Below are 27,885 nucleotides of genomic sequence, written 5' to 3' on the forward strand. Positions count from 1 at the left end.
CATCCTGTCAGTCACTGGCCCTGTAGACTCTTCCTTCTGTATTTCTGGAAATGTGTCACTTCCTTCCAACTCCCACTTTGATCCTCCTTCTTTCTCAGCCTGAATTAACTGTAGAAGTGAATTCTCTTACCAGGTTTGCCCCTATCCAGCCCAAGTCAGAGTGATCTTTCTAAAACCCAAATTGGGTTATGTCATTTCCTTGTTCTAATGGCCTCAGTGACTTACTTATTATCTTTAGGTTTCAGTCCAAACTCTTTATAACTAGACCCCTGCTTTTTTGTTCAACTTCTCTAACCTCATCTATATGCTCTCTGCATTCCTTTTTTTAAAAGCAGTTGTTTGTTTCCTTAGTTACTGGTCCATTTTTTCATTTGCTCATCAAACATTTTTTGGCCACCTGTATATATAGGTAAGGGGCTGTACTTTAGGATTGGGTGTGAGGCAATCAACTGCACTGGTCCTTATACCTTTCACTGACCTTTCATACCATTAATCAGGATATAATAGATCATGTTGCCTGTCAGCCATGGGCTTTCAAAGGCTCTGCTCCACACAGGAACTCTCTTCTGTTCAAGGGGCTCAGGCTTGCATTTGCACCAACTGGAACTCACCACATTCTTGGACACGGTGACAGAGGAGGAGAGAAACTGCATTGGCTTCTCCCTGTCCCAGCCCCAAAGTGACACATGTCTCTTCTGCTCGTATTTCGTTATGCAAAACTAGTCAGATGGTCCCACCTGACGGCAAAAGGAGGCTGGATACTGTAGGCAAGAGCATGAACTATTTACTGAGCATTATGATGTACAGTCACTGAAATATAATCAGTCACATGACTTCTTGTTGACCTTTAAATTTCTCAAGAGCTGGGGCTGTATCTGCCTTGCTTTGTATCCTAAGCACAGAGCCATATGGTAGGCTTCTGGTGGTTTTTGTTGTTGTTGAATGAGTGTCCTTTTTTTCCCAGATTTGTTTATTTTATTTATTTTTGGTTCTGCTGGGTCTTGGTTGCTGCACAAGTTTTTCTCTAATTGACTTGGGTGGGCTTCTCGTTGTAGCTCTTATTGTGGAGCAGGGGGTCTGGGGCTGCAGCAGTTGTGGCTACTGGGCTCTTGAGCACAACCTCAGTAGTTGTGGTGCTGGGCTTAGTTGCTCCGCAGGATCTTTGCAGATTGGGGATCGAGCCCGTGTCTCCTGTGTTGGCAGGTGGATTCTTTACCACTGAGCCACCAGGGAAGCCCCAAGTGTCCTTCTTTAACTTGAATTCAACTCAAATCACTTCCTTTAAGAATCTTCCCCTTAAAAAAAAAAAAAAAAAAAGAATCTTCCCCTTACCATCTCCCTGCAACCTGACTTCAGTGTGATTGTGATTTTCTCTGCATACCTCAACCAAAGCACTCCTCTCACTGTATTATATTCTTTTGGAAATTTCTATTAAGCAATTTTAAAACTTAAGAAATAAAACATTACTGTTTTTTTAGCTGCAGCCCTTTATGTAAATCTCTCCAGATTAGGTTTATCATTCCCACTCATTTCTATATTTTTTCACTGCACACTTGTCCCTAATCAACACAGTGATTTTTTTCTGTGTTCTTGAGGATACTAAGTTGTCATGAATCCAAGAATTCATATATGGGTGGGTGTGTTCTGTGGGTTTGTTTATCCATTTCTGCCTGAATATCACTTGTCTCCATGCAGAGAGCTTCACAAAAGGTCTGGTACTTGGTTGGCCAGTTCCCCACTTTGATCTGCCTCAGAATTGCAGAGGTTCTAATCTGCATCTCCAGTTCCTGGCTCTTTACAGTGCTTAATGAATATTTGTTGAATAAATGGCGATTTTTTTTTTTTCCTTAGAGCGTCCTTTTCAGAATCTTTTAGGAGCTTTGCCATTTAATTTCATTTTATATAATTTGTATTTAAAAGTCAAGCTTCAGAATAAGAATTTACTGAGCAAAACACCACTTACTGTAAGGCAGGCAGAAGTAAAGTCTCTAGTGAAAATAAAGGATATTTTGTTTTCAGTTTTTGCAATAAATTTTCAATGGGTTGTCAAGGAAACTTTATGAGGAGGAGAACTATTTGCTGGTAATAGTGTTTGCTTTGAAGTATGACTACAAAGTAATGGGCTGGCTTTCTCCAGCCTCAATGTTGTATGTAATCTTACCTCATAGAGTCGTGCTTTGAATGTAAAAAGCAATTACACTGGCTGGATTTACTAGCTGATATTTCACATTGATTGATATTTAGAAATTAAATTATACTCTATGGTAGTTTCTTTTTCATTGCTTTAACTTTGAAATGTCTCTATAAAGTTCTTTCATTTCAACTGAAACCTAATTGGATGGCCCTAGTCAGCCTTTGAAGCAAATGATTAGGTTTAGAATGGCTGGTAAACACTTTGCCAAGAAGTGGGAGAACTGTAGGAAGAAAGACTACATGTTGTTATTTATATACCAAATCAGTGAAGGATTAACCCTTTTTTCTACTTTTCCTTCTGGAATCTCCCTTGCAGATTAGTTATGACATTATCTAAAGAGTCTTTGGAGGACTTTTTTTTTTTTTTAATTTTGGCTTGAACTAATAAGTGTGCTTATATTTGGGTTTATTTTTTTAATCAGAAATTTTTCGAAATGTAAGATTGGCCACAGTTTTTGAGGAGAGTGGGTATGGCAGTGATCCCCTTTTTCTTTTATGGGAATGATTTGATATAATAATGAAACTAAGGATAGCCTTCTGGAAGGCCACTCCTCTGTAGTGTAGACTCTGAACAAGATAGTGGTGGCACTATTTAAGCTTTTAAAAAATTGCTGTGATTTGCATCCACCAGTCTCCTTTCTGTCTCTGTGTATTTACCTATTCTGCATATTTTATATAAATGGAATTATACATAATGTGACTTTTTTTTGAGTTTGGCTTTCACTTAACCATAATGTTGTCAAGGTTCATCCACTGTGTAACATTTATCAGAATGTTATTCCTCTTTATGACTAAAAACTAATCATTTTATGTACATGCCACATTTTTATCCACTCATGCATTGACGGACATTTGAGTTATTTCTACTGTTTGGTTATTATGAATAATACTGCCATGAGCATTTGTGTCTAAGGGTTAGAGCACCTGTTTTCAGTTCTTTCGGGTATGGTATATACCTGGGAGCGGAATTGCTAGATGAGATGGTAATTTCATGTTTACCTTTTGGAGGAACCACCTGTTTTCTGCAGTGCCTAAACTGTTACATTCCTACCAGTAGTGTATGAAGATTCCAGTTTCTCTGCATCCTTGTCAGTACTTGTTACTTTAAAAGTTATAACCATTCTAGTAGGTGTAAAGTGGTGTCTCATGATGGGTTTACTTTGTGCTTCTCTAGTGACTAATGATGTTGATCACATCTTTTCACGTGCTTGTTGGCTCTTTGTATATCTTCTTTGGAGAAATGCTATTGGTCATTTTTTCCTTGAGTTGTAAGAGTTGCTTATATATTTTGGATACTGGGCCCTTATCAGATAATTTCCAAGAATTTTCTCCCATTCTGTAGATCATCTTTTCACCTTCTTGATAATGTCCTTTGATGCACAGACGATTGTATTTTGATGACGTCCAACTCATCCATTTTTTGTTTTGTATCTCAGTTTTTTGTTATCATGTCTTAAGAATTTGGCCTATCTTAGCAAATCCAGGATCATTAAGCTTTACCCCTGCTTATAGGTTTAGCTCTTAGGTTTAGGGTGTTGGTCCATTTGGAGTTAATTTTTGTATATAATATGAAGTAAGAGTCCAGTGAGGACTCATTTAAAAGCATAATTTCATGAAACTGCCACATGGTACTTCCTCCCTTCCTCCTCCCATCCTCCTGTACTACCGTTCTTCTTCTTTTGGCCATGCTGCAAGGCTTGCAGAATCTTTGTTACCTGACCAGGGATTGAACCTGAGCCCTAACCACTTGGCCACCAGGGAATTCCCTCATGTTGTACTTTTAACATCCCTTGATTAAACATACATACACACCAACCAAGAACTATTATGGGTTTTCCTTTCTTTTTCTTTTGGCTGTTCCTTGTGGCTCTTGGGATCTTAATTCCCCAACTAGGGGTCACATCTGTGCCCCTTGCAGTGGAAGTGCAGAGTCTTAACCACTGGACTGCCAGAGAAGTCCCAATTTTATATTATTTTAAGTTATTCCATGTTGTATTACTCAAAGTAGAGTTTATATACATTAAAAAAAACACCAGTGCTTGTGAATTTAAGACAGTATTTTCTCAGTCCGTGGGCTGTGTAGTGGTGACTATATATGGGTTCATGGGTCTCCCTCTTATAGCTTGTGATCCCCTCTCAGTCTGCAGATCAGATTTTGTAGAGCAGCATCGGGAGAATCTTATCATGACAGGAGGAAAGGGATTCAAGATGAAGAAAAAGGTAGTTTCCAAGGGCTGATGGTTGCAGAGAGCTTAAATGGGAGAGAGGAAATGACTGGAGGAAAGTTACCTGGCAGTCAGTCACAGGACCCATGAGGGCCAGAGAGGAAGGAGTGATTTCTTTCAGGCAGCAAAGGTGACTGCAGAGTAGAAGGTAAGTGCTAGGGCCTGGAAGAGCAGATAGAGAATATAGTTTGGAATAGGGCCTGAGGCTCAGAAGACATCACCAGAAAGAGATTGTTAGGGAGCAGTTGAGGATTCTTTTAGTTCTGGAAATAATGCCAACCCAACTCCATCTCCAAATGAGGAGTAAAGCTAACTTTGTTTAACATCTGTCCTAGAGAGGGTTAAGGAAAAGGAACTAGGGAAGTTCTAGATTTTATTTTAACCATGACTAGAATTCTGCTTAAGTTTGAATTAGTAACCTGTGTTCTGTATCACTATTTTGTGTTTGTTTGGTTCTTTTCACTTCTTTTTTTGAAAATTAATTTCATTTACAGTGTTGTGTTAGTTTCTGCTGTACAGCAAAGTGACTCAGTTATACATATGTATATTCTTTTCTGTTATGGTTTATCACAGGATATTGAATATAGTTTCCTGTGCTCTACAGTAGGACCTTGTTGTTTATCCACCCTGTATATAATAGTTTGCATTTGCTAATCCCAAACTCCTAATCCTCCCCTCCAACACCGATGACCACCCCCCTCCTGCAACCACAAGTCTGTTTTCTGTGTCTGTGAGTCTGTTTCTGATAGGTTCATTTTTGTCATATTTTAGGTTCCACATACAAGTGATACCACATGGTATCTGTCTTCCTTTCTCTGACGTACCTCACTTAGTGTGATAATCTTTGGGTCCATCCATGTCACACAAATGGCATTATTTCGTTCTTCTTTTAGGACTGAATAATATTCCACTGTCTGCATATATGTATACACATGTGTGCACACACCTTGCATCTTCTTTGTCCATTCCTCTGTGGATGGGCATTTAGGTTGCTTCCGTGTCTTGGCTAGTGTAAATAGTGCTGCTGTGAACATGGGGTGCGAGTGTCTTTTCGAGGTATAGTTTTGTCTGAGTGCATGCCAAGAGTGGGATTGCTGGATTATCATATGGCAACACTACTTTCAGTTTTTTAAGGCGTCTCCATACTGTTTTCCCTAGTGGCTGCCCTAATTTACATTCCCACCAATTATGTAGGAGAGTTCCTTTTCTCCACATCTTCTTCAGCATTTAGTTATTTATTATTAAACATTTTTTCGGTTGCGCTAGGTCTTTGCTGCTGCGTCTGGTCTTTTCTCTAGTTGCAGAGCACAGGGGCCCCTCTCTGGCTGCGGTGTGCGGGCTTCTCATGCAGTGACCTCTCTCGGCGCCGGGCGCGCGCTCTAGTCTTTTCTCTAGTTGCAGAGTGCAGGGGCTCCTCTTTGGCTGCGGTGTGCGGGCCTCTCATGCAGTGACCTCTTTCGGCGCCGGGCGCGCGCTCTAGTCTGTTCTCTAGTTGCAGAGCGCAGGGGCTCCTCTCTGGCTGCGGTGTGCGGGCTTCTCACGCAGTGGCCTCTCTCGGCGCCGGGCGCGCGCTCTAGAGCGCAAGGCTTCAGTAGTTGTGGCCACATGGGCTTAGTTGCTCCTTGGCATGTGGGCTCTTCCCGGATCGGGGGTCAAACCCAGGTCCCTTTACCACTGAGCCAGCAAGGAAGCCCTGTTTGTAGACGTTTTAGTGATGGCCATTAAGTGTCATTTCTTGATAAAAAGTTTCCTAGTAAAAGAATTCCAGTTTTACCTCAGCTGAAAGCATGGCAACAAGAAATCTTCCTAGTCCTCATGTTGGTGAGAGCATCAGGTTCTCAGCACAGGCTTAGAGCTTTGGGTTGTGTGTCGTGTCAGCCCGTGGCCGTCAGACGAAGCGGGAACTGGGAAACACAGGACTGAGAACCTTGGAGGGAAAGTTGGGACTGTGGGGCCAGGGCCAGCTCTTCACAGTGCTCACAAGCTCATCAGTGCATCAGTGAAAGTCTCTGTTTTGTTTTGTTTGTTTTGAGTGGTTTTGTCAGTTGCATGTTCAAAGGGCTAAAGAGAAGGGAACAAAGGAAAGGGTCTACAGGGCAAGTGACTGAGAATCTGAGGGGTACACCTAATGGCCACTGGGTCAGGTGCCCTTCTGCTGTTACTAGACACACTTTTTCAAACAGAAGTGGAAGCTACCTTAAAGTGATTTGGAGAGGTATCAACAAAGAATGGGTCCTAGGTACTTTTGTGTGGCGTTTAAACTCTAAATTTGTATGAGTGTGGCTTTTTGAGTTTTAACGGCCCACGTGACTTCTGACTTTCAGGTGCTACTTGTGAGCAGCAGTCGTCATCCAGACCGGTGGATTGTCCCTGGAGGGGGCATGGAGCCTGAGGAGGAGCCGGGCGTGGCCGCAGTCCGTGAAGTCTGTGAGGAGGTAGGTGCTGAGAACAGTGTGGCTGCACCGTGCATCCATCATGGCCCTGTAGTTCTTTACTTTATCACCACTCACTGCGTGAACAGACTCAGAGGCGCAGCGAGAAGGCGCTTAGCACTCACCACATGCCTCCTTGATCAGAGAGGTGATGAGGTTGTGACATGGTGGTATTTACCAGGCTCTCTTTGCAAGGGGCGACCATAGTAGTGACTATGTGCAGTTATACCAGACGGTTCTTTCTGGTTGCCCTTGGATCTCTGCCTGTTCTACCTTTGTTACCTGTGGCAGAAGATTGAGAATCAGATAGTTCATCAGCCCTAAGAAATAAGAGAAGTAGGTAGTATTGATATAAGCAACTTATTCTCGTTAATCTTTGCTTGAGGTGAAGGTAGCGTTTGTTCTTCTTTGCTCCCTGGGTCCTGGCAGTAGAGCAGTGGCTAAAGCAGAAGTTCAGTTTGCTAAAAGCTGTTAAAGGTGCAGCTTGAGAGACAGCAGTATCTTCTTTTTTATTTGATAACATGATACCATATATGTTTTGAGTTCTTGGGCCACGCCCAGTGTATATTACTGGATACTCTAGAATTAATAGTCAGAAGTCAGATCTTGGTGCTCTTACTTCAAGGGCTTATAGTTTTGTTGGTGAAACTGAGAAACAAATTGCAGTTCAAAACCAGGAGGAAGGAACTAATGTTTCTCCATAGCCTCTTGTGGCAACACCACACTCTGTTCTGCTTATGTTATCTGGTCTAGGAGTCCTGACTCAGTAGTGTAAGTTTCACCAGCCCCATTTACTTGCCTTGGCCACATAGTGCTTTTTATAGGTCCATTTCCTTGTTCCAGAAGGGACTTAAGACTGATTCTAAGAACATATGAACAGAGCTTAGAAAAGGCCTGAGTCCTGCATTTCTTTTGGGTCCAGCCCTTGCTGAAGTCTTCTGAGACTAATTTCACTTTAGAATACCCAAGGAATTCTTTCCTTGCTCTGAAGTCCTGCAGAGTTATGTTGGCTTGTGACACTATTATTTTATCATATATTTGAGTATCTATAACTATATTGTAACCTCTGAGGACTAAGATTATGTTTACTATTTTAAGTCCTCCCTTCTTGTGCCTAGTACACAGCTGGGTGAATAGAAAGTAGTTAATACAAGCTTCTATGATAAGTGGAACATAAAAATCCTTAAGAAATATCCCAGTTGGAAATTACCAGAGTTCTTTCTGGAGGATCTCAAAGGTTCCACTAAGTGTGGTAGAGCCAGCTGGTGGACCTAAGCTACATAGTTTCGATTTCAATCCAGTTGGCTCCTGTAGGTTCCGGGGCACCCAAGGCAAAAGTGATGTTTGACAGAGTTATTGCAGCTCTTTAGATTCACAGGTTGTTGGAAGACCTGAAATAGACTGATGGTTCTAGAATAGAGAGGAAGGAAAAAATTCCGAGACCTTGGGCAAACCTTGCTACTTGGTTTTAGAAGTTGTGGGGAGACAAGCTGACAGCTTTACCTCTGTAGAACACATTTGGATTTGGCATCTTTCTCAGGAAAGGTTGTGACAGTTGCTACTATGGTTGTTTTGAGTACCACGGTTGAAATGTCCCTCAGTTATACAAGTGCAGCTAAGGTGTAGAAAACTAGATGATTGCCGAAGGAACTGCAGTGAGGGAGTTGGAAAGGATACGCAGGTACCCTGTTGCTTCCTGGAAATAGCATACCAGCCTTCGGTAGGTAGAGGAGGGATAGAGAGGGAGTAGAGTGGAGTTGGGACACTGGAAGGTAAACGGTATAGCACAGGTAATTTAGCTGCTCTTCATACGTTCATCACTTACCACCTCCTGTCTTGAAGGGAATCCCACGCTCAAAATGAAACCCTGCCTGCCATTTTCAGCCCTGAAGAGTCCTGCTTGACCTTGAGCAAATGTTCTCCCTCCAGGCAAAAGAGTCGGACCGTACTGTTCTTTACCCCAGCATTGAGAGGGTAAAGAGTAAGTGTGTTAGTCGCTCACTTGTGTCCGCCTCTTTGCAACCCCATGGACTGTAGCCCACCAGGCTCTTCTGTCCATGGAACTCTCCAGGCAAGAACCCTGGAGTGGGTAGCTATTCCCTTCTTCAGGGAACCTTCCTGATCCAGGGATTCAACCCAGTCTCCTGAATTGCAGGCAAATTCTTTACCATCTGAGCCACCAGGGAAGCCCATAAATAAAATAAAGTACCAAATAAATCAGATATTCGTACAAACAATATAAATTAGAGAAATGTGTCATTACGGAGGCAAACATTTCAGTGGCTTACATCAAAATAAAATGGGGGGGCTGACTTTTCCAATTCTATGTCTGCTAACAGAGAATAAAACTTGGAATCAGTGAGGATGTAGGTAGATGTTTTTGATTGTTCTTGAAGGGTAGTTTTGTAAGCAGAAATCACTATTCAGGGATTTATTTAGTTTTCAAAACGTCATGACTTTGTAAAAGCAGACATTCAAAAACTTAGTTCTTATCCTAATGCTTATACATCTGATGGCTGTATTATAAGCACAGGAGATTTTACTAGTCATTTTTAAGGGGCCTTTGGATAATACCTAGGCCAGTTCATTGAAGACTTTCAGATGTTTCAGATTACATTTATAAATTTAATTAACTGGATTGCTTTATAAAGAACTTCAGTTGTCTGACTTAAAAAAAATGAAAATGTTATGAGGCTCCTTATCAGTAAACTCCTGTGGATATCTTGTATTAAACTTATAGCTAAGATGAGTCTTAAATAGTGCCACAGTGCAGAGGTCCCCAACCTCTGGGATGTATGTAATGCCTGATAATCTGAGGTAGAGCTGATGTAATAATGATGGAAATAAAGTGTATAATAAATGTAATGTTCTTAAATCATCCCAACCCACCCCCCACCCTCCTAATTCCCCTACTCCTGGTTCATGGAAAATTGTCTTCCATGAAAACAGTCCCTGATGCCAGAAAGGTTGGGGACCACTGCCATAGTGTACATAAATTTACTAAGTTCAACTTAAAATTACCAATCAGAAATAAGGTATTCAATTATACTTTCATAGTTGAGGTTACCATCAAATAAGCCGAATCATTTTAAACATTATAAAATCATAAAATAGGTCTGGCCTCCTTCACCTTTCCTGTTAAATGAGGCCAGGATTCAGAGTGTCCTGAAAGGAAAAGCTGGTCCAGTTACTATAGCTCAGTCAGGACTGCCACTTCACTGGACTTCCCTGGTGGCTCAGTGGTTAAGACACTGCAGGGGACATGGGTTTGATCCCTGGTCAGGAAACTAGGATTCTACATGCCACTCAGTGTGGACAAAAAATAGAAGGACTGTAATTAAGCAAAGATGAATGGTCATCGTGCAGCCCACCTGGGTGGTGGTAGGTATTGAGTGAGCCATCTGAAGTATCCGGCACACCAGGCTAATTACGTGCTTCGCCCTGAAGGTCTTCCTCCGGGCAGTCTTTGTGATTCTGTCTTGTTCTCCCTGTGTGTTTCCATTGCAGTGTATTTCTAGCATTTTTTTTTTTTTTCCCCTCACCATGCAGCATGTGGAATCTTAGTTCCCTGACCAGGGATCAAACCTGTGCCCCTGCATAGGAAGACAGAGACTTAACCGCTGGACCACCGGGAAGACCCTATCCAGCACCATCTTTATCATGTTTTATTCATATCACTTGTCTAGGTGTCTTCTGTGCTAGGCTTTACATTCTGTGTAGCCAGATTCTGTTCCTTTTCAGTCACTGTTTAATCCCCAGTGCTTAACATATAACAAATGCTTAAGAAAGGAAGTGCTACAGTTTTGGGGGTGACCACGAGAGCAGCCACATAAATGTGGTTGAGGTAGGCCCTTGTGGATTGCCAGGAGTAGACATATATCTACAGGTCCCTCGGTTAATTGAGAGACAAGACTATGACAGTATCACAGCCGCTGCCCAGTCAGACTGTGCAGAGCTGGAAACTTAGGTCCTGATGCCCAGGCAGGCCTTCTCACAGTGGCTGGGTGGACGGTGGGGGCGCAGGGCAGCTCTCGAGCCTGGTCGCCGTCCCTCTCTTCCACTGTGGAGGCGCTGCCTTTCTGAGCTCTCCTCAGGCTCAGCTCTGCTTTTACCACTTGTTGTTTGCTGCTTTTCCTGCCTTGTGTGTCACTAACCTATCTGTTGACGCACTCTGCGTGTCTCACACTCAGCTTTCCTGAGAAGAGGGCTTGATTGGTTACAATCTTCAGGCATAGTTGCCAGGTCACATCCATTTCTAGCCATTTGAAGATGACTGGTTTCTTATTCCTCTAACTGAGTTCAGAATGGCAAGGTCATGTGCTTTAAAAGCATTGCAGCCTGTGCTTAAGTAGTGCCTGCAGCAACTGGACCAGCGGTTCCGTGTGTGTAATAATACATTTATTAACACAGGGAAATATTTGCAGCAAATTCCCTAGAGATTAAAGTAGGTTATGAATCAGTGTTTATGATAGAAAACCACTTAGTGAAGAATATTTACTTGTATTGCAGGTGCCAAGCTCTGTTTAAGCATTTTGCATTTGTTGCCTCATTTTTTTCACCATACCTGATGAGGTAGTAACTTATCACCTGCATTTTATAGGTGAGAAAAAAGTGAGATTGAGTAATTTGTGCAAACTAACTGTGCCCGGCTAGATGTGCTCAATGTGAAATTTAAATCCAAAACATGTAGTCTTAGCACCCATACTCATAATGCCTTGAAAGAATGTCCACCAGATGTTCACAGTGGTTATCACTGGGTTAGCTCTTAGATTGTCAAGTTTTCTGCATTACACATATATTTGTTCCTAGGAAAACTTTCTGAATAAACGTGAATGTAATGAGGTTATTAAGTCAGTCTTAGGTACGGTAAAACTCAACCTGCTCTGAAACTTGGTTCAACCCAGCTTAAAATTTTTAGCATATTGCCTGAATCTCAGAAACAGATGAATCTGTAGCACTTGAGTCATTACCAATCACCACATTTTAAAGGACTGAACGCTTCCCTTTTGGAAACTTGCCTTCATTTTTCAGTTTTCTTTAAAGTCCTGCTAGAGTGATCCCTCAAAGGGTTGGAAGGAAGAGGCTTTGTCCCAGGGCTGGCCACGGGCCTTGGTCTCAGTGCATCTCTAGCAGAGGCTTGTGTGAGCCAGCCATGTGATGCTCTCTCTGGAATAAAAAGGAAAAGCAGTTCTTTGTGTGGTTTTCAGAGCTATTCTTTCTTGTTAGTTCAATGGGAAAGGTGAAACTGCTGGCTGACAGGGAAGAAAGAGAAGCTGGATCTGAAACTGTTGTCTTCTGTGCAGCTGTTAAATTTCCATCTCTTTCACCCATTGTCACCTCAGGCAAACCAAGAGTGTTATCACAAAGATATAGAACATCTGAAAACAGAAACAGAAAAATTATGTGCATAACTGCAGCTGTATTCTCTTCAAGGGTGACAAAGATGGGTACCTTCTGCCTTTAGAGAAATGTAGCCGGCAACAGAGTGTGGTCAAATGCCAGTTCCTTCTGTCTGCTGCCTCATGTCTGGGCAAGGCCCATATCCATCTCCATTTCTAGCATATAATCTATAAAGTTTCTGTAGGTATTAACCTTTGGCACAGACCTAGCTTTAAAAAAAAAAAAAAACCTGTTCTCCGACCTCGTCGCCTGTGTCCTTACACCTCGCTTCTCCTCTGCGCCTTCAGGCTCTGGCCATCTGTTCTGCCACACAAATGCACCATCTTGGGAAATTCTTAGTGATGTCACTTTAAACCTTCTTCTACCTTGCTGCCATTCTTCAGGCTTTTGTTTTTGCCTGTGCTCCCCGTGCAGCTTGTGATATCTTAGTTCCCCAGCCAGGGATCGAACCCATACCTCCTGCACTGAACGTACGGTTTTAACCCCTGGATCACCAGGATAGAATTCACTCACATTTTTGATACACTATCTTATATAAACATTTCACAGTGTATTTGATTTTATTCACCTTCATTTAAGATAGTGTTTTGAACATCTAGATGTCTTCATATGGTACCAAGGATCATGGTTGCAAAGCTGTTTCTTGATTATCTCAGCCTTACTTAAGTCAAACCCATCAAGAATTTATCGTAATCCTTCTTGATCTCGTTTTATTTTTAGATAAAAACATGGAAAATGAAACAGTGAACTTTATTTTAAGAATCTGTCTTTTTATCCTAATTCCTGTATTGTGTTCCCTGTCCTTCCAAAAAAAAAAAAAGGTTGTATGCTCTTACATATGTAACATAGCAACCAGAAGGCTCCCTATGGTATCTCAGAACTGTTCAATAGAGAAGTGGTGTTTCGTGTCTCTTGTTGTATACAAGCAGAACATTTGAAAAGCCTGTGACTACTGGGGGATAATTTGAAATGCTGTTTTTTCAACTTTTATTGGCTCATAGTGTTTGACTCTGTGGAGTGGAGAGAAAAGTGAAGGCTCTGTATGACTGTGCTGTGTTTTCATCTCTACTTCTGGCCCCAGCCTAAACAGTTGTGAAGGGAAAGTGGGCATATGGTATCATAGAATCTATTAGGGAGATAGCATTAATTTTTTTTTAAAGTGTCAGGACTTTAACCATAAAATATGTATCATAACATATTAAGAATATTTTCAGTCATTTCAGCATGGTAAATAAAACAGAGTAAAGGGATCTCTAGCTCATAAGCCTGTAGGGAAGCAGACAGGTGGTTGACAGTGGGTATAGCTCTGATAAAGTGGGGAGAGCCTACCCTAGGCCAGAGGCAGCATCTCTCAGGCCCAGCCAGTAGTTTTCATGTGGCGATTAAGACCCAGTGTGACTCTGCTATTTTAAGAGAAGCATGAAAACTGGATTCTTAAGTGAGATCTCCTGATCTTTCAATGTAGACATTGAAATTAAAAATTGTTTTTAAACTGTTAATCAAATAATATATCCATAGTGAAAGTGAAGTCGCTCAGTCGTGTCCGACTCTTTGCGACCCCGTGGACTGTAGCCCACCAGGCTCCTCTGTCCATGGGGTTCTCTAGGCAAGAGTACTGGAGTGGGTTGCCATTTCCTTCTCCAAGGGATCTTCCCGACCCAGGGATTGAACCCACGTCTCCTGCGTTGCAGGCAGACCCTTTACCCTGTGAGCCAGAGAAGCCCCAATATATGCATAGTAGATTAAAACAACAGTAATAGTACTAAAAGGCTCATAACGGAAAACAACCACAAGACACGTTCTTAATTAGGTGCATGGTCTGTATTACAGATTTTTACTTTATTTTGAACTATAAACTGGTAAGCCTCCAAACTTTTGGAAGAAGGTAGTTTTATTTTTCACTTTCCTACATGATGAATGACCTGGAGAAGAAAATGACAACCCACTCCACTAATCTTACCTGGAAAATCCCATGGACAGAGGAGCCTGGCAGGCTACAGTCTATGGGGTCGCAAAAGAGTCGGACACAACTGAATAATTAAACAACAGGAACAACAACATGATGAATGAAGGCAAATAAAGGTTTTTAACCTTGGGAATATTGCACTGTTTAATAGAAGTGTCAACATGAGAAACTATATCCAGATGTAAGTTACTGTAAATCTCAAGAGCGATCACAAACCAACCCTGTTTATTTGTTGAAAACCAGGCTTTATTTAGATAGCATTTTCTGAATTTCTATTACTTAACTTTTAAGGAACTTCAAATCACATGAATATGAAATACTAATAATAATGTTCTGTGTGCTATGCTTAGTCACTCAGTCGTGTCCGACTCTTTGCAACCTCATGGACTGTAGCCTGTCAGGCTCCTCTCTCCCTGGGATTCTCCAGGCAAGAACACTGGAGTGGGTTGCCATGCCCTCCTCTAGGAGATCTTCCCAACCCAGGGATCAAACCCAGGTCTCCCACATTGCAAGCAGATGCTTGACCATCTGAGTCACCAGGGAAGCCCAAGAATACTGGAGTGGGTAACCTGTCTCTTCTCCAGGGGATCTTCCCAATAATAATGTACTTGTATGGCTATGTGCTCTGTGCGCTAAGTCACCTCAGTCATGTCCGACTCTTTGTGACCCTATAGACTGTAGCCTACCAGGCTCCTCTGTCCATGGGATTCTCCAGGCAAGAACACTGGAATGGGTTGCCATGCCCTCCTCCAGTGTATGGCTATGTGCACCTATAGATTTATCTTTAAAATTGATTTAAGGGAATTCCCTGGCAGTCTAGTGGTTCAGATACCACAATTCCACTGCAGAGGGCCCAGGTTCAATCCCTGGTCTGGGAGCTAGGATCCCACAAGCCATGTGGCCAAAAATAAATAAATAGATTAAAGAATAGCAAAAGATCTTCCTATATGTTTAAAAATTTTCAAAAAAGTTAGGAAGAAAGTAGACATATATATCATTTGCCAGCTATACTCAGAAGCTTCAGGAGGAAACCATGAAGTACAACAATATGATGGATGTCACTTTCCCCAAGAAAATATATGTTTTTATAAGTACTACCATATCTTTGTTTTTACTTTGTAAGAAGGTAGTTAGTTTTAGCTTCTTTGGTCAAAGCATTATAAAATGTAAGAATCATGTCTATTAATACATTGTATATAATTATCTTATCATTTATTCTTCTCTAAGAATTTAGTGGGAAATATGGTTCAGTGATAAAACATTTCAGGGAAGCCTTTGTTCACCTGACATGTGCATATGTGTTTGTGTTTGGGAGCATATTTATTCTGCCCTCCTAGAAAATCATACACACAAGAGTTAAGAGCGAAAGAAGTTAAGAGCTTTTCCTTAGAAAAAATCATTTAGAATATATAAAACGAACAGAGAAAACATACCATGTCTTAGATGGAAGCTGGGGTGAAGCCGTTTTATGTTAGAGGGCAGATTGAATCCCGCAGATCTCTGGCAAAGGCCCTTAAGTAAATCCGTGTTGAATCTCCTGTTTCTGGCAGCTGAGAACTTAGAAAGGGCCTTTCCTCTCAGTTACAGTTCAGGGATGAAAGGAGACCTTGGCATCGACACCGCCTCCAGTGCAGGGCTTGGCTGAGGCAGCTGTGATAATCCTTCTGCTCAGTTTTTGCTCTGTGCTCACATGACCAGGAGTCGAATTCAGCTCTGGCCCCAGAGCAAGGAAGGCCTCTCTCTCCTTTCAGAGGAGGGCGCCTCTCTGCTCCCAGGCAGCTAAGAAATAGTCAGTGGCTACTCCTAGGTTACTTCCATAATGATTTCTGGAGTCAGCCTTAAAACGGTTGAGAATTTTTAGTGACTGTCAGTTTGGCGTTTGTAAAGCTATATAATAGATACTTTTGACTTTATGAAAATGGATTCAATATTACATTTTTTTGTTAGTGACTGTGTTAAATACACAGATGCTTTTGACTAGGAATTTCCATCACAATGATTTGCAGACATTTTAATCTTAAGAATAGAAACAGTATAATCGGAAGCAGACTCTTGTTATGAGGGCTTTTAAGTGCACCCTCTCGCATTCTGTGGTGCTATTAGTGTAGCCGGTTTACTTGATTTAGTAACTGAGCTTGGTGACCACTTCAGCTTCCCATTTTTCTCATTTTAAAAGTAATACATGTTCCTAGCAGAATGAAAAACCTGTAAGTACAAAAATGACAGTATGTTACTTTAGTTCTGTGGCTGATTTTTTTTCTCCAGCTGTTTAATTATGAAATTTTACATACATATAAGTTGATGCTTTTGAACTGTGGTGTTGGAGAAGACTCTTGAGAGTCCCTTGGACTGCAAGGAGATCCATCCAGTCCATCCTAGAGGAGATCAGTCCTGGGTGTTCATTGGAAGGACTGATGCTGACGCTGAAACTCCAGTACTTTGGCCACCTCATGCAAAGAGTTGACTCATTGGAAAAGACCCTGATGCTGGGAGGGATTGGGGCCAGGAGGAGAAGGGGATGACAGAAGATGAGATGGCTGGGTGGCATCACCAACTTGATGGACATGAGTTTGAGTGAACTCCAGGAGTTGGTGATGGACAGGGAGGCCTGGCGTGCTGCCATTCATGGGGTTGCAAACAGTCGGACACGACTGAGCGACTGAACTGAAGTATAATTTTAAAATAGTGAAACAAACAGTGTATCCCTTCTTCTAGATATAATATCTGTTGACTTGTTGCATATTTGCCTTACCTCTCTGTGTTTATATCCATACCCTTTTTTTGACTATGCCATTTGAAAATAAATTGTAGCTGTCATGGCACATTACCTCAAAATTCTGTTCTTTATTTAGCATGCACCTCTTTAAGGCCAGTCCCTTACATTACTACATACCATTGTTACACCTGAGAATTCATAATAATTTCATAATGTCATCTAATATTTACTCCATATTCAAATGTCCCCAGTTATCATGAAATGTCTATTATACCTGTTTGTTTTCTCACACATTGCAGTTGGTGGTATGCCTTTTCAGGCTCTGTGCTATGATAGAGATATATTTATACCATAAATAGAACCATACACTAAGCCTTTCCACACCCTGGTCACCGTAATGGTGACTTTTTAACAGTCTAGCAACATTGTCTAATAGAATGTCTTACATTCTGGTTTTGTTTGATCATTTGTTTCAGGTGTCTTTTAATTTATTTCCTTTTCTTCTGTATTTCAAGCAACTTACTTAAAGCAGTGTTATCTGGTAAAATTTTCTGAAGTGATCCATATCTGCAATGTTCACTGTGGTAGGCACTAGCCATATATGTCTATGTAAACCAATAAAAATTAAAATTCAATTCCTTAGTCACACACACGTTTCCAGTTAGGAGCTACATGTGGATTGTGGCCACCATGTTGAACAGCACACAGATAGAGGCTTGATGAGATTGAGGAGAAGCGTTTTTGATGAATTCCCACGTAGGTGATGTCATGTGCTTCCTAATGCTTAAGTCAGGAGGCACATCATCTCAGGCTGCCTTGCCATTAATGATAAAATGTTTGATCGGGTAATAATTGACAGTTTGTTGTACAAGTAGATTTCTCCTTATGCAGCAAAACTGGTAAGTAATCTGTTGAACAATTCTTCCAGGCTATATGAATGTCCTCTGTCTCCCAACAGCCCAACAATCTTTCAGATAATAGTTTTAGCATCTACTGCTGAACCTTGGAGAAGGCGATGGCAGCCCACTCCAGTACTCTTGCCTGGAAAATCCCATGGATGGAGGAGCCTGGTGGGCTGCAGTCCATGGAGTCGTGAAGAGTTGGACATGACTGAAGCGACTTAGCAGCAGCAGCAGCTGAACCTTACCAAATCAGATATTATAGCAGAGACTGAAGAACAGTGGTTTTCTAACTCTTTTTTTTCTAAGATGAAATTCTTCTTTAAAGGAAAGTTGTCTTCTTCCTCCCTCTCCCCTTTTCCCTTATTTTAAATAACCACACTGAACTAATAGATTTTCCTATTTTTTTCCTATCATATTACAAGCAGTTACTGTCTTTATTCTCTTTGCTTTAATTATCCCAGATTTGACCAGTGTGAACCTTTTCAGGTAGCTGCCTGTGTACTTTTGACACAACCCTTTCATTGTTTGAGTACTTCTTGCCCTGTAATGCAATAAGGTATTCCAGGCTCACCTTTTTTGTTGTTGTTATTTGTTGTTTAGGGGACTTTTAAATTCTGTTTTGTTTTTATTCTTCCAGGCTCACCTTGAATTTTCCTGTCCCAGACTTGTCAGCCATTTCTCCAGAGAATTTTAGTGGAGAATGTTCTTTAGAAACCAAGGTTACGGTGCTGGGTTTGTTCACTGCTACTAGGGTGTCATTGCTGCTAGGCTCTTTTAGTAGATAGTAATAAAAAAACGTATTTTAAAAGAATCATAATTTACATTTCAAATTTAACAACTTTTTTCTTAATATTTGTGTATCTTTTCCCTTAAGATACTGTTTCTTAACAGCATTCTGATAACATTGTTATTGGTTTCTAATAACATTATTTGCTTTCAGTTCAGTTCAGTTGCTCAGTCATGTCTGACTCTTTGTGACCCCATGAATCACAGCACGCCAGGCCTCCCTGTCCATCTCCAACTCGCAGAGTTCCCTCAGATTCACATTCATTGAGTCCATGATGCCATCCAGCCATCTCATCCTCTGTCGTCCCCTTCTCCTCCTGCCCCCAATCCCTCCCAGCATCAGAGTCTTTTCCAATGAGTCAGCTCTTCACATGAGGTGGCCAAAGTACTGGAGTTTCAGCTTCAGCATCATTCCTTCCAAAGCAATCCCAGGGCTGATCTCCTTCAGAATGGACTGGTTGGATCTCCTTGCAGTCCAAGGGACTCTCAAGAGTCTTCTCCAACACCACAATTCAAAAGCATCAATTCTTCGGCGCTCAGCCTTCTTCACAGTCCAACTCTCACATCCATACATGACCACAGGAAAAACCATAGCCTTGACTAGACGGACCGTAGTCGGCAAAGTAATGACTCTGTTTTTGAATATGCTATCTAGGTTGGTCATAACTTTTCTTCCAAGGAGTAAGCGTCTTTTAATTTCATGGCTGCAGTCACCATCTGCAGTGATTTTGGAGCCCCCCAAAATAAAGTCTGCCACTGTTTCCACTGTTTCCCCATTTATTTCCCATGAAGTGATGGGACCAGATGCCATGATCTTCATTTTCTGAATGTTGAGCTTTAGGCCAACTTTTTCACTCTCTTCTTTCACTTTCATCAAGCTTTATCATATTATAAATAATGTGACTGTCAGTTGCATTATTGATATTATCAGGAGAAGCTTTATAGAGACTGAGAATGTATTCTAAGCTGTATAATGTGAACCTTCTGGTTTTAGGAAGAGTACTGGTATGGGTAGAATAGAATAGCTCTTGGTACAATTTGGATTATTTAGGGATTGACTCTGTTGATTTGATTTGGTGGTAAATGAATGACAAGACCATTCATAAAGACCATATTAAAGAGGAAGTAATTGCCACCAGCAAGAGAGTGTTACTTATTTTTTCTTTGTAAACCTAGACTATAGTTTGATTTACAGTGTACCTAATGTACTTTTTCTTTACCCTGTTTTGGGGAACCACTTTCAGACATGGAAGTAGTAAAATGAGTTAAGAAACATAACCTAAGAACTGGATAGGGAGGTTTTCATGTTGCTTCTGTGTAATCTTTGGCCTGTTTATTTTGGCCCTTTATTGTGTGGGTCAGTGTAGGCATTATATGGGTGGCCCCTTATATGGACAGGTAACCATTTTCTAACTCTCTTTGTACATTTGCAAATGACTGCTTAAATCAGAGTGGTTCTCAACCTTGTCAGGCTCAACACTTCCTTTCTATAGTAGATGAGTATTTTCCTCCTTATGTATGTTTGTGTGTGGGTGTGTCTTCTCTATTAATGTTCATAGACTAGAAAGGAATTGAATTCTAGGTCCAAATAGTTAAAATGAGATTTCCCAGCCACATAATTGTGTGGCAAGACTTTGAAAAGTCATGTAGGGCAGCTCTTGGGCGAGATCAGTCTTCCTGTTATGGGGCATCTAGCTCTCCTGCTTTCTTCCTGTTGGTGCCACTTGTGCTCGTCCATCACTGTGACAAGCAAAAACGTCCTCATTCGTCTCCATAGTGCCCCTGGGGGCTGTTATACTTGTGGAGGGACTCTTACTTTGAATGGTTTGGAAGTCTCTTTTGTCCCTGCCACCCCCAGATGCTAGTTTCTTACTCATTCTTAATTGGTAACTGTTGGTCAGGCTCTCACTATCGGTCTGGTTAGGTTTGGGACTGGTGTCCTGAACACCACAGATGGAGTAAAGGGAAAAAGCAGACTGTGAACATAGCAGGATGGCAGAGGGCCTTGGGCGGGGAGCTTGGTGAGCTGCCGTCTATGGGGTCGCACAGAGTTGGACACGACTGAAGCGACTTAGCAGCAGCAGCAGAGAGGCATTCAAAGTTGAGGAGGTTATAGGACCTGGGTGCCTCGGTGAGCATGGAGTGCAGCTCAGTGACGTGAACTCCTGGAACAGACGGGAAGAAACTGACTGTTGTTCTTCCCTTGGCTTTCCTACAATGAGCGGGGGAAAAATATATCTCGCTGGTCATCAAATAAGTGCAAATTAAAATAAACCAGAAAAAAAATTAACCCAGTATCTTGATCTTATCAAGTTAGACAAGATTTTAAAATTTTATTCTATTGATGATGATTAAGGAATAGGCAGTATGTTTTAAGAGCCTTAAAAATGTCTGTCTGTACTATTTGGAAACTGTATACCAGTCATTCCAGCTGCTTTCCATTTCAGGACATGCCATAGATCTCACAGTGCGTATGGTTTCCTCTAGCTGGAGAACCTGCCCTGTCCCCTTGCTACCTGGGCAAATCTCTCTGAGTTTTCTGCTCGGCTACTACATTTTATGAATGCTTTCATGACTTTTATAAATGTTTTTTCCATTATAAGTTTAAAGTATATTTTCCCCATATATTCTCAATGTGGACATTTTGAAAAACAGGAAAAAAAATAAAAAGAACAAAATTGTAAATATTCATATTCCCTGTTAGTAACATTTTGGTGTATTTTTTGTCAGCTTTCCTACTTGATTATAGGCTTCTCAGTGGTATCCTCAAATATCAGACATGAAAGTGAACTGAAAGGTTTAAGAATTTTTTTAATTAAAAAAAAAAAGAGTTTTCTAACTTTTCTCTTCTCTGTCATTTTTTGTTATCCCAGCCCTTCTTCCTCTTCTCTTACCACAGGCTTAGAAGCCTTGACCAAGTCTTACAACTTTCTGTGCCTCTTGGTGTATATCTGAGCCAAGCGTGTTGACTTCTAAGTATATGTAAAGGAATGCTTATTCAAGAGTGCAGAGAAGCGTGTACTAAATGTTCAATGTAGCCTTTTGTATAACAGCAAAAAGTGGAAACAGTCTAAATGTCCATCAGTAGGAGAATGATTATATCAGTCATGGCAGTTCGTATTATGTATTATCCAGCATCAGTTTAAAGAAGATAAAGGAAATCTGTATATCCCAACTTGGAAAGTCCTCTGAGATGCTTAGTTAAATGAAATTTTAGTTACTTTGGGGCGGGGATTTCCTGATGGTCCAGTGGTTGGGACTCCATGCTTCCACTGCAGGGAGCATGGGTTTGATCCCTGGTCAGGAAGTCCTTGCATGCTGCATGGTGTGGCCAAAAAAATAAATAAAATCACTGGAGAGGGGATGATCATATAAGAAAATAAATAACTGTTGGGAAAGGAAATTGAACTGGGGGAAGCCCCTGGAAATTTTCTTTTATCTAACTCTCTCTCTCTCTCTTTTTTTAATTTTAGTTTTTTTACAACCCCAGAATCTGGGGAGAAATGTGAAAGATCAAGTAGTTGTAAAAGTCAGTTTTTAAAGTGCTTAATGGCATAGCCATGATCCCCCAAGGAATTCTAAGGGGATATATTTGGGTTTAGAAAGATTAAAGTTAGAACTGCTAAAATTTTGTTCTGTACTGTCTTCTCCTTGAGTCCAAGGAAATGAAAGCAAAGCCATTTCTGGGGGGGAAAATGGCAAGGCTTCAGTTACATTTTTTGTTTTTATTTTCACTTTTGATGCAAGCTTATTTTTAGCTTTGAAACGCTCTTAGCATTTGAAGAATTTTTTAAATTAGAATGATGGTGAAGATAACGTTATTGGGCCAAGGGATGGTTCATATGGAGATCATCAAGACCATTTACTGTTTCCAGATGACTCAGTTAATCCTTAAAGGAGTATGACTAGAAGTAATCCATGAAGAATCATCAAATGCGCTAATCTTGAGAGTATCGCAACTGGGTAGATAGATTTATGTGAACTCTTTTATTGGTGATGCTGACACAGTTGTATACTTGGAAACTGTTACATTGCTGCTTCACAAAACTTAAAACAATAATCGTGTTATCTCATAGCTTCCGTGAGATGTGAATTCAGACAAAGTGCAACAGGGGTGACTTATCCATGGTATCTGGCGCCTCAGCGGGAAGAATCAAAAGACTAGGAACAGAACGCTATTGGGAAAAAAGCTTAAATAACTTTTTCTGTTAGGCTTCCAGGACACCAGTGTTTTCTGACTTTTGTCCTCCATCTGAGTGTCTGCTGATCCTTCCTGAAGGTTGAATGTCCTGAAGTTCTTCTTTTCTTTCTTTGATCTACTTCTTGTTGATCTTATCCAGTCTCAAGGATTTAAATACAGTAGGTGAGTGATTGGGTTAGTGGGTGGTTAGGTTGGTAGGTGGATGGATGACCCATTTGTCCCTGAGCATTAAGTTAAATACTTGGCATTTCCATTGGGATGTCCAATAGGCATCTGAAACTTAAGATGTATAAAACCAAACCTATAAGCCAGTTATCTTCTCTATCAGTAAATGTCTACTTCATCTCCTTCTAGTTGTTTAACTCAAAAAAAACTTAAGAGTCATCCTTGATTTCTTTTTCTCACACCCAATATTTAGTTCATTAGTCAATTCTGTTGGCCCTGCCTTCAAAATACATATATACAGAATCCTGCCACTTCTCAGTCATCTGTCTCTCTACCACCTTGGTCCAAGCCACCATCACCTCTCACCTCAGTTCCTCTTCTTCCCCTTGTACTCTAACCCTTGTAAGTTTATTTTCAGTACAGCATACAAAATGATTCTGTTTTAAAAACCTGGTCAGATGATGTCACTTGAAGGCCTTTTAAGCTGAAGCTTAGAGTGGCCTGTGGCCTGGCTCCTCTGGCACTTCACCTCCACTCCTGTCTCTTGCCTACTTGCTTCATCCCTCGCCACAGCGCCCTCGCTGCTCCTCTAGCAGCAGACTTGCTGTTCCCTCTGCCTTATCAGCATACACACATGCACAGTCTTAGACAGTGAATCGAGAGGAGAGAGATCCATCCTCCTGGTTTTTTCCTTCCCAATGGTTTATATAATAATGGCCTTTTATTGGTGAAGAAATGCCATAGTATTGAAGATGGGAGAGTAGCAGTTTCAAAATCAGCTATAATGTGTTTGTACTTAACCAGCAGGTCTATACATTTATATCTGTGCCAAATGAAACATTTTTCCCATCAGTCTACCTGCCATAATGCTCATTTAGAGCTCTTCCATACTAAACAGTCCTGTCCTTTAGATGAAGTGGCAGTTATTCATTTCATTTGGCTTGATTTTCCTTTCTCTTTACTCTGTTTCAGGGTTGAGGAGTGACTTGAGGACATAAGTGGGCAGACTGGGATGCCATCTGAACAGCCTCTTTTATCACTCAAGAGCTAAAGGGCTCTGTGGCAGGCCCCAGAACAGATATGGTTTTGGTTTCAAAGTCATAATAAAATCAGTGAAAAGGGCTGAACTTTTGAAGTGGTTTTTCAGAATGGAGAGTAAGGCAGTTAAAGAAGGGAAGAGTATTATTTTCAACCAAGAGTTCCTCCATGACATACTTTCACTGAGATTTATGAGAGCTGAAAGAAAGATGATCAACTATTTATGGCTGTATGACCAGCAAAGTTCTGGGTGTGAGACTGAACGAGGACCTGAGAAGGTCTTTAGGTTGCAAATGGGCCTGTCTATGTAGGGACTATGATGTTAAGTGGAGTTTATTTTTATAGGATTATAGAATCACATTGTTGAAAAGAACATCAAGAGGTTATCTGTTTTAAATACACACTTTTGGTGAAACAGAACTAAGCCTTTACACCTTTCACGCCTTCATTTTTTTTTAATGTGTTTTTGAAAGATACTAACTCTTTTAACTTTATCTAAAAGATACTGAGTCTTGTACTTTATCTAAATTTACCTTTAATGCCATCCAACAATGAATTAACTACTATACACCTATTAGAATGGCTAAAATTTTTAAATGTATGCCATTTCAACAGTAGATTGAGAGTAAGAAATGCAGTTGTGGTTTCTTGCTGCTTTCAAATAAACTGTTCATCTCTGTTGAGTCAATTAAATATATGTAGTTTTAAATGTTTCAGGAAGAGCAAGATCCCTTTTATAGTGATACTTGGAAACATGAAGTTTTTTTTTGTCATTTCAAACTGAAATTGCCACTTCTACCTTTAAAACCTAGATTACTGTTAAGAAAATTGAGATGTCAGGCAAAGGATCACTTAAAATTGCTAGACCAGCTTTTCTTAACCCTCTCCTTTTTAAAGCCAGTCCTTACACTGTTTTTTTTTTACCCCCAAGATACTCAGGTAGTTTAGAGGGCAGATTTATGTAAAACACCTCAGCTATTGCAAAACAAAAAGTAATTCAAGATCCCATTTATCTTGCCTGCCCTCCAAAAGGTGTCCTAATTTATTCTCTCAGCGGCAGAGATGAGGAGGGCATTAGTATGGTGGGTGTATGGACTGTGGAGTCAAAGACATTTACGTCCAAATCCTGGTGCTGCTGCTTAACTGCATGGCATTGGCAAATTATTTATCATCTCTAATCATCAGATTTCTTTTCTGGAACATAGGAAGCATGATAATACCTGCTTCATAGGTAGACATTTAAGTAAGAACTCAAATACTAGGTCTTATTATTATTACTGGAAAAGATGAGTGATTTGACCTGAATCACACAAAAGACCTGGAGAAGGAAATGGAAACCCACTCCAGTACTCTTGCCTGGAAAATTACATGGATGGAGGAGCCTGGTAGGCTACAGTCCATGGGGTTGCAAAGAGTCAGATATGACTAAGCAACTAACACACACACACACACGCACATGCACACGCATACACACACACACACAAGCATAACCTGACCACTCAGAAGTGTTGGATTGCAAAGCCGGTGCACGTGCCAACATATTAAAGCCCTCATCTCTTCCCCTCCCTCTCCTGTTGCTCTCACTGGGAGGATGCTAGTGAAGTAATTGAACTGTATGAGCATTTTAGATTGCTTTAAATATATATTTAGGAAAGAAACTTGATTTTTATTTTTGGCATTGGGTTTGTTGCTGCTTTTTTAAAAATGCTCACCTGATTGAAAATATGGAGTTTTCTATGTTTTTTGAGGTGTCAGATCAAAGCAGAAAGGGGGATGTTTTATTTTTCAATTTTATTTATTACTTTTAAATTTTATCTATTTATTTATGGCTATGCTGGGTATTCATTGCTGCATGTGAACTTTCATTGAGGTGCCCCGGCTTCTTATTATGGGGTTCTCCTTGTGGAGCTTGGGCTCGGAGGTTGTGGTTTATGGGCTTAGTGGCCCCAAGGCATACAAAATCTTCCCAGACTAGGGATCAAACGTGTGTCGCCTGCATTAGGCAGATTCTTATCCTCTGGACCACCAGGGAAGTCCTTCCACTATTTTATTATAACGTATTGCCACAGAAAGAATTTTATTGTAAGCATCCATATTCCAATCCCAAAGAAAGGCATTGCTAAAGAATGCTCTAACTATCGCATAATTGCACTCATCTCACATGCTAATAAAGTAATGCTCTGAACTTCCAGATGTTCAAGCTGATTTTAGAAAAGGCAAAGGAACCAGAGATCAAATTGCCAACATCCGCTGGATCATCAAAAAAGCAAGAGAGTTCCAGAAAAACATCTATTTCTGCTTTATTGACTATGCCGAAGATCTATCTAATCAAGGCTATGATTTTTCCAGTAGTCATGTATAGATGTGAGAGTTGGACTATAAAGAAAGCTGAGCACGGAAGAATTGATGCTTTTGAACTGTGGTGTTGGAGAAGATTCTTGAGAGTCCCTGGACTGCATGGAGATCCAACCAGTCCATCCTAAAGGAAATCAGTTCTGAGTGTTCATTGGAAGGACTGATGTTGAAGCTGAAACTCCAATACTTTGGCCACCTGATGCAAAGAACTGACTCACTTGAAAAGACCCTGATGCTGAGAAAGATTGAAGGTGGGAGGAAAGGGGGACAACAGAGTATGAGATAGTTGGATGGCATCACCGACTCAATGAACATGAGTTTGCGTAAACTCTGGACTTGGTGATGGACAGGGAGGCCTGGCGTGCTGCGGTCCATGGGGTCGCAAAGAGTCGGACACAACTGAGCGACTGAACTGAACTGATATACTCACTACAAGATGCTACTTGGATGCAATCTCAAAAATGACAGAATGATCTCTGTTTGTTTCCAAGGCAAATCATTCAGTCTCACAGTAATCCAAGTCTATGCCCTGACCAGTAATGCTGAGGAAGCTGAATGGTTCTATGAAGACCTACAAGAACTTCTAGAACTAACACCCAAAAAAGATTATAGGGGACTGGAATGCAAAAGTAGGAAGTCAAGAAACACCTGGAGTAACAGGCAAATTTGGCCTTGGTGTACAAAACGAAGCAGGTCAAAGGCTAACGGATTTCGCTAAGAGAATGCACTGGTCATAGCAAGCTCCCTCTTCAACAGAACAAGAGGAGACTCTACACGTGGACATCACCAGATGGTCAATACTGAAATCAGATTGATTATATTATTTGCAGCCAAATATAGAGAAGCTCTATACAGTTAGCAAAAACAAGACCGGGAGCTGACTGTGGCTCAGATCATGAACTCCTTATTGCCAAATTCAGACTTAAATTGAAGAAAGTAGGGAAAACCACTGGACCATTCGGGTATGACCTAATCAAATCCCTATGATTATACAGTGGATGTGACAAGTAGATTCAAGGGGTTAGATCTGATAGACACAGTGCCTGAAGAACTATGGACAGAGTTTGTGACGTTGTACAGGAGACAGGGATCAAGACCATCCTCAAGGAAAAGAAATGCAGAAAGGCAAAATGGCTGTCTGAGGAGTCCTTACAAATAGCTGAGAAAAGAAGAGAAGTGAAAGGCAAAGGAGAAAAGGAAAGATATACCCATTTGAATGCAGAGTTCCAAGAATAGCAAGGAGAGATAAGAAAGCCTTCCTCAGTGATCAATGCAGAGAAATAGAGGAAAACAATAGAATGGGAAAGACTAGAGATCTCTTCAAGAAAATTAGAGATACCAAGGGAACATTTCATGCAAAGATGAGCACAATAAAGGACAGAAATGGTATGGACCTAACAGAAGCAGAAGATATTAAGAAGAGGTGGCAGAAATACACAGAAGAACTGTACAAAAAAGATCTTCATGACCCAGATAGCCACAATGGTGTGGTTACTCACCTAGAGC

At 40.9% G+C, this 27,885-nt stretch overlaps 1 protein-coding gene across 1 annotated transcript in view; it reads left to right on the plus strand.

The window, feature by feature from the left end:
• NUDT3 (nudix hydrolase 3) overlaps positions 1-27,885 on the plus strand; it is a 113,373-nt gene that overhangs the window by 56,331 nt on the left and 29,157 nt on the right. Inside the window, exon 2 of the mRNA XM_040249075.1 lies at positions 6,743-6,853. Coding sequence (XP_040105009.1) covers positions 6,743-6,853 — 111 coding nt within the window. The remainder of the gene's footprint in view (positions 1-6,742; positions 6,854-27,885) is intronic.

The sequence above is a fragment of the Oryx dammah genome, unplaced genomic scaffold (assembly GCF_014754425.2).
Source record: "Oryx dammah isolate SB20612 unplaced genomic scaffold, SCBI_Odam_1.1 HiC_scaffold_11, whole genome shotgun sequence".
NCBI classification, from domain to species: Eukaryota; Metazoa; Chordata; class Mammalia; order Artiodactyla; family Bovidae; genus Oryx; species Oryx dammah.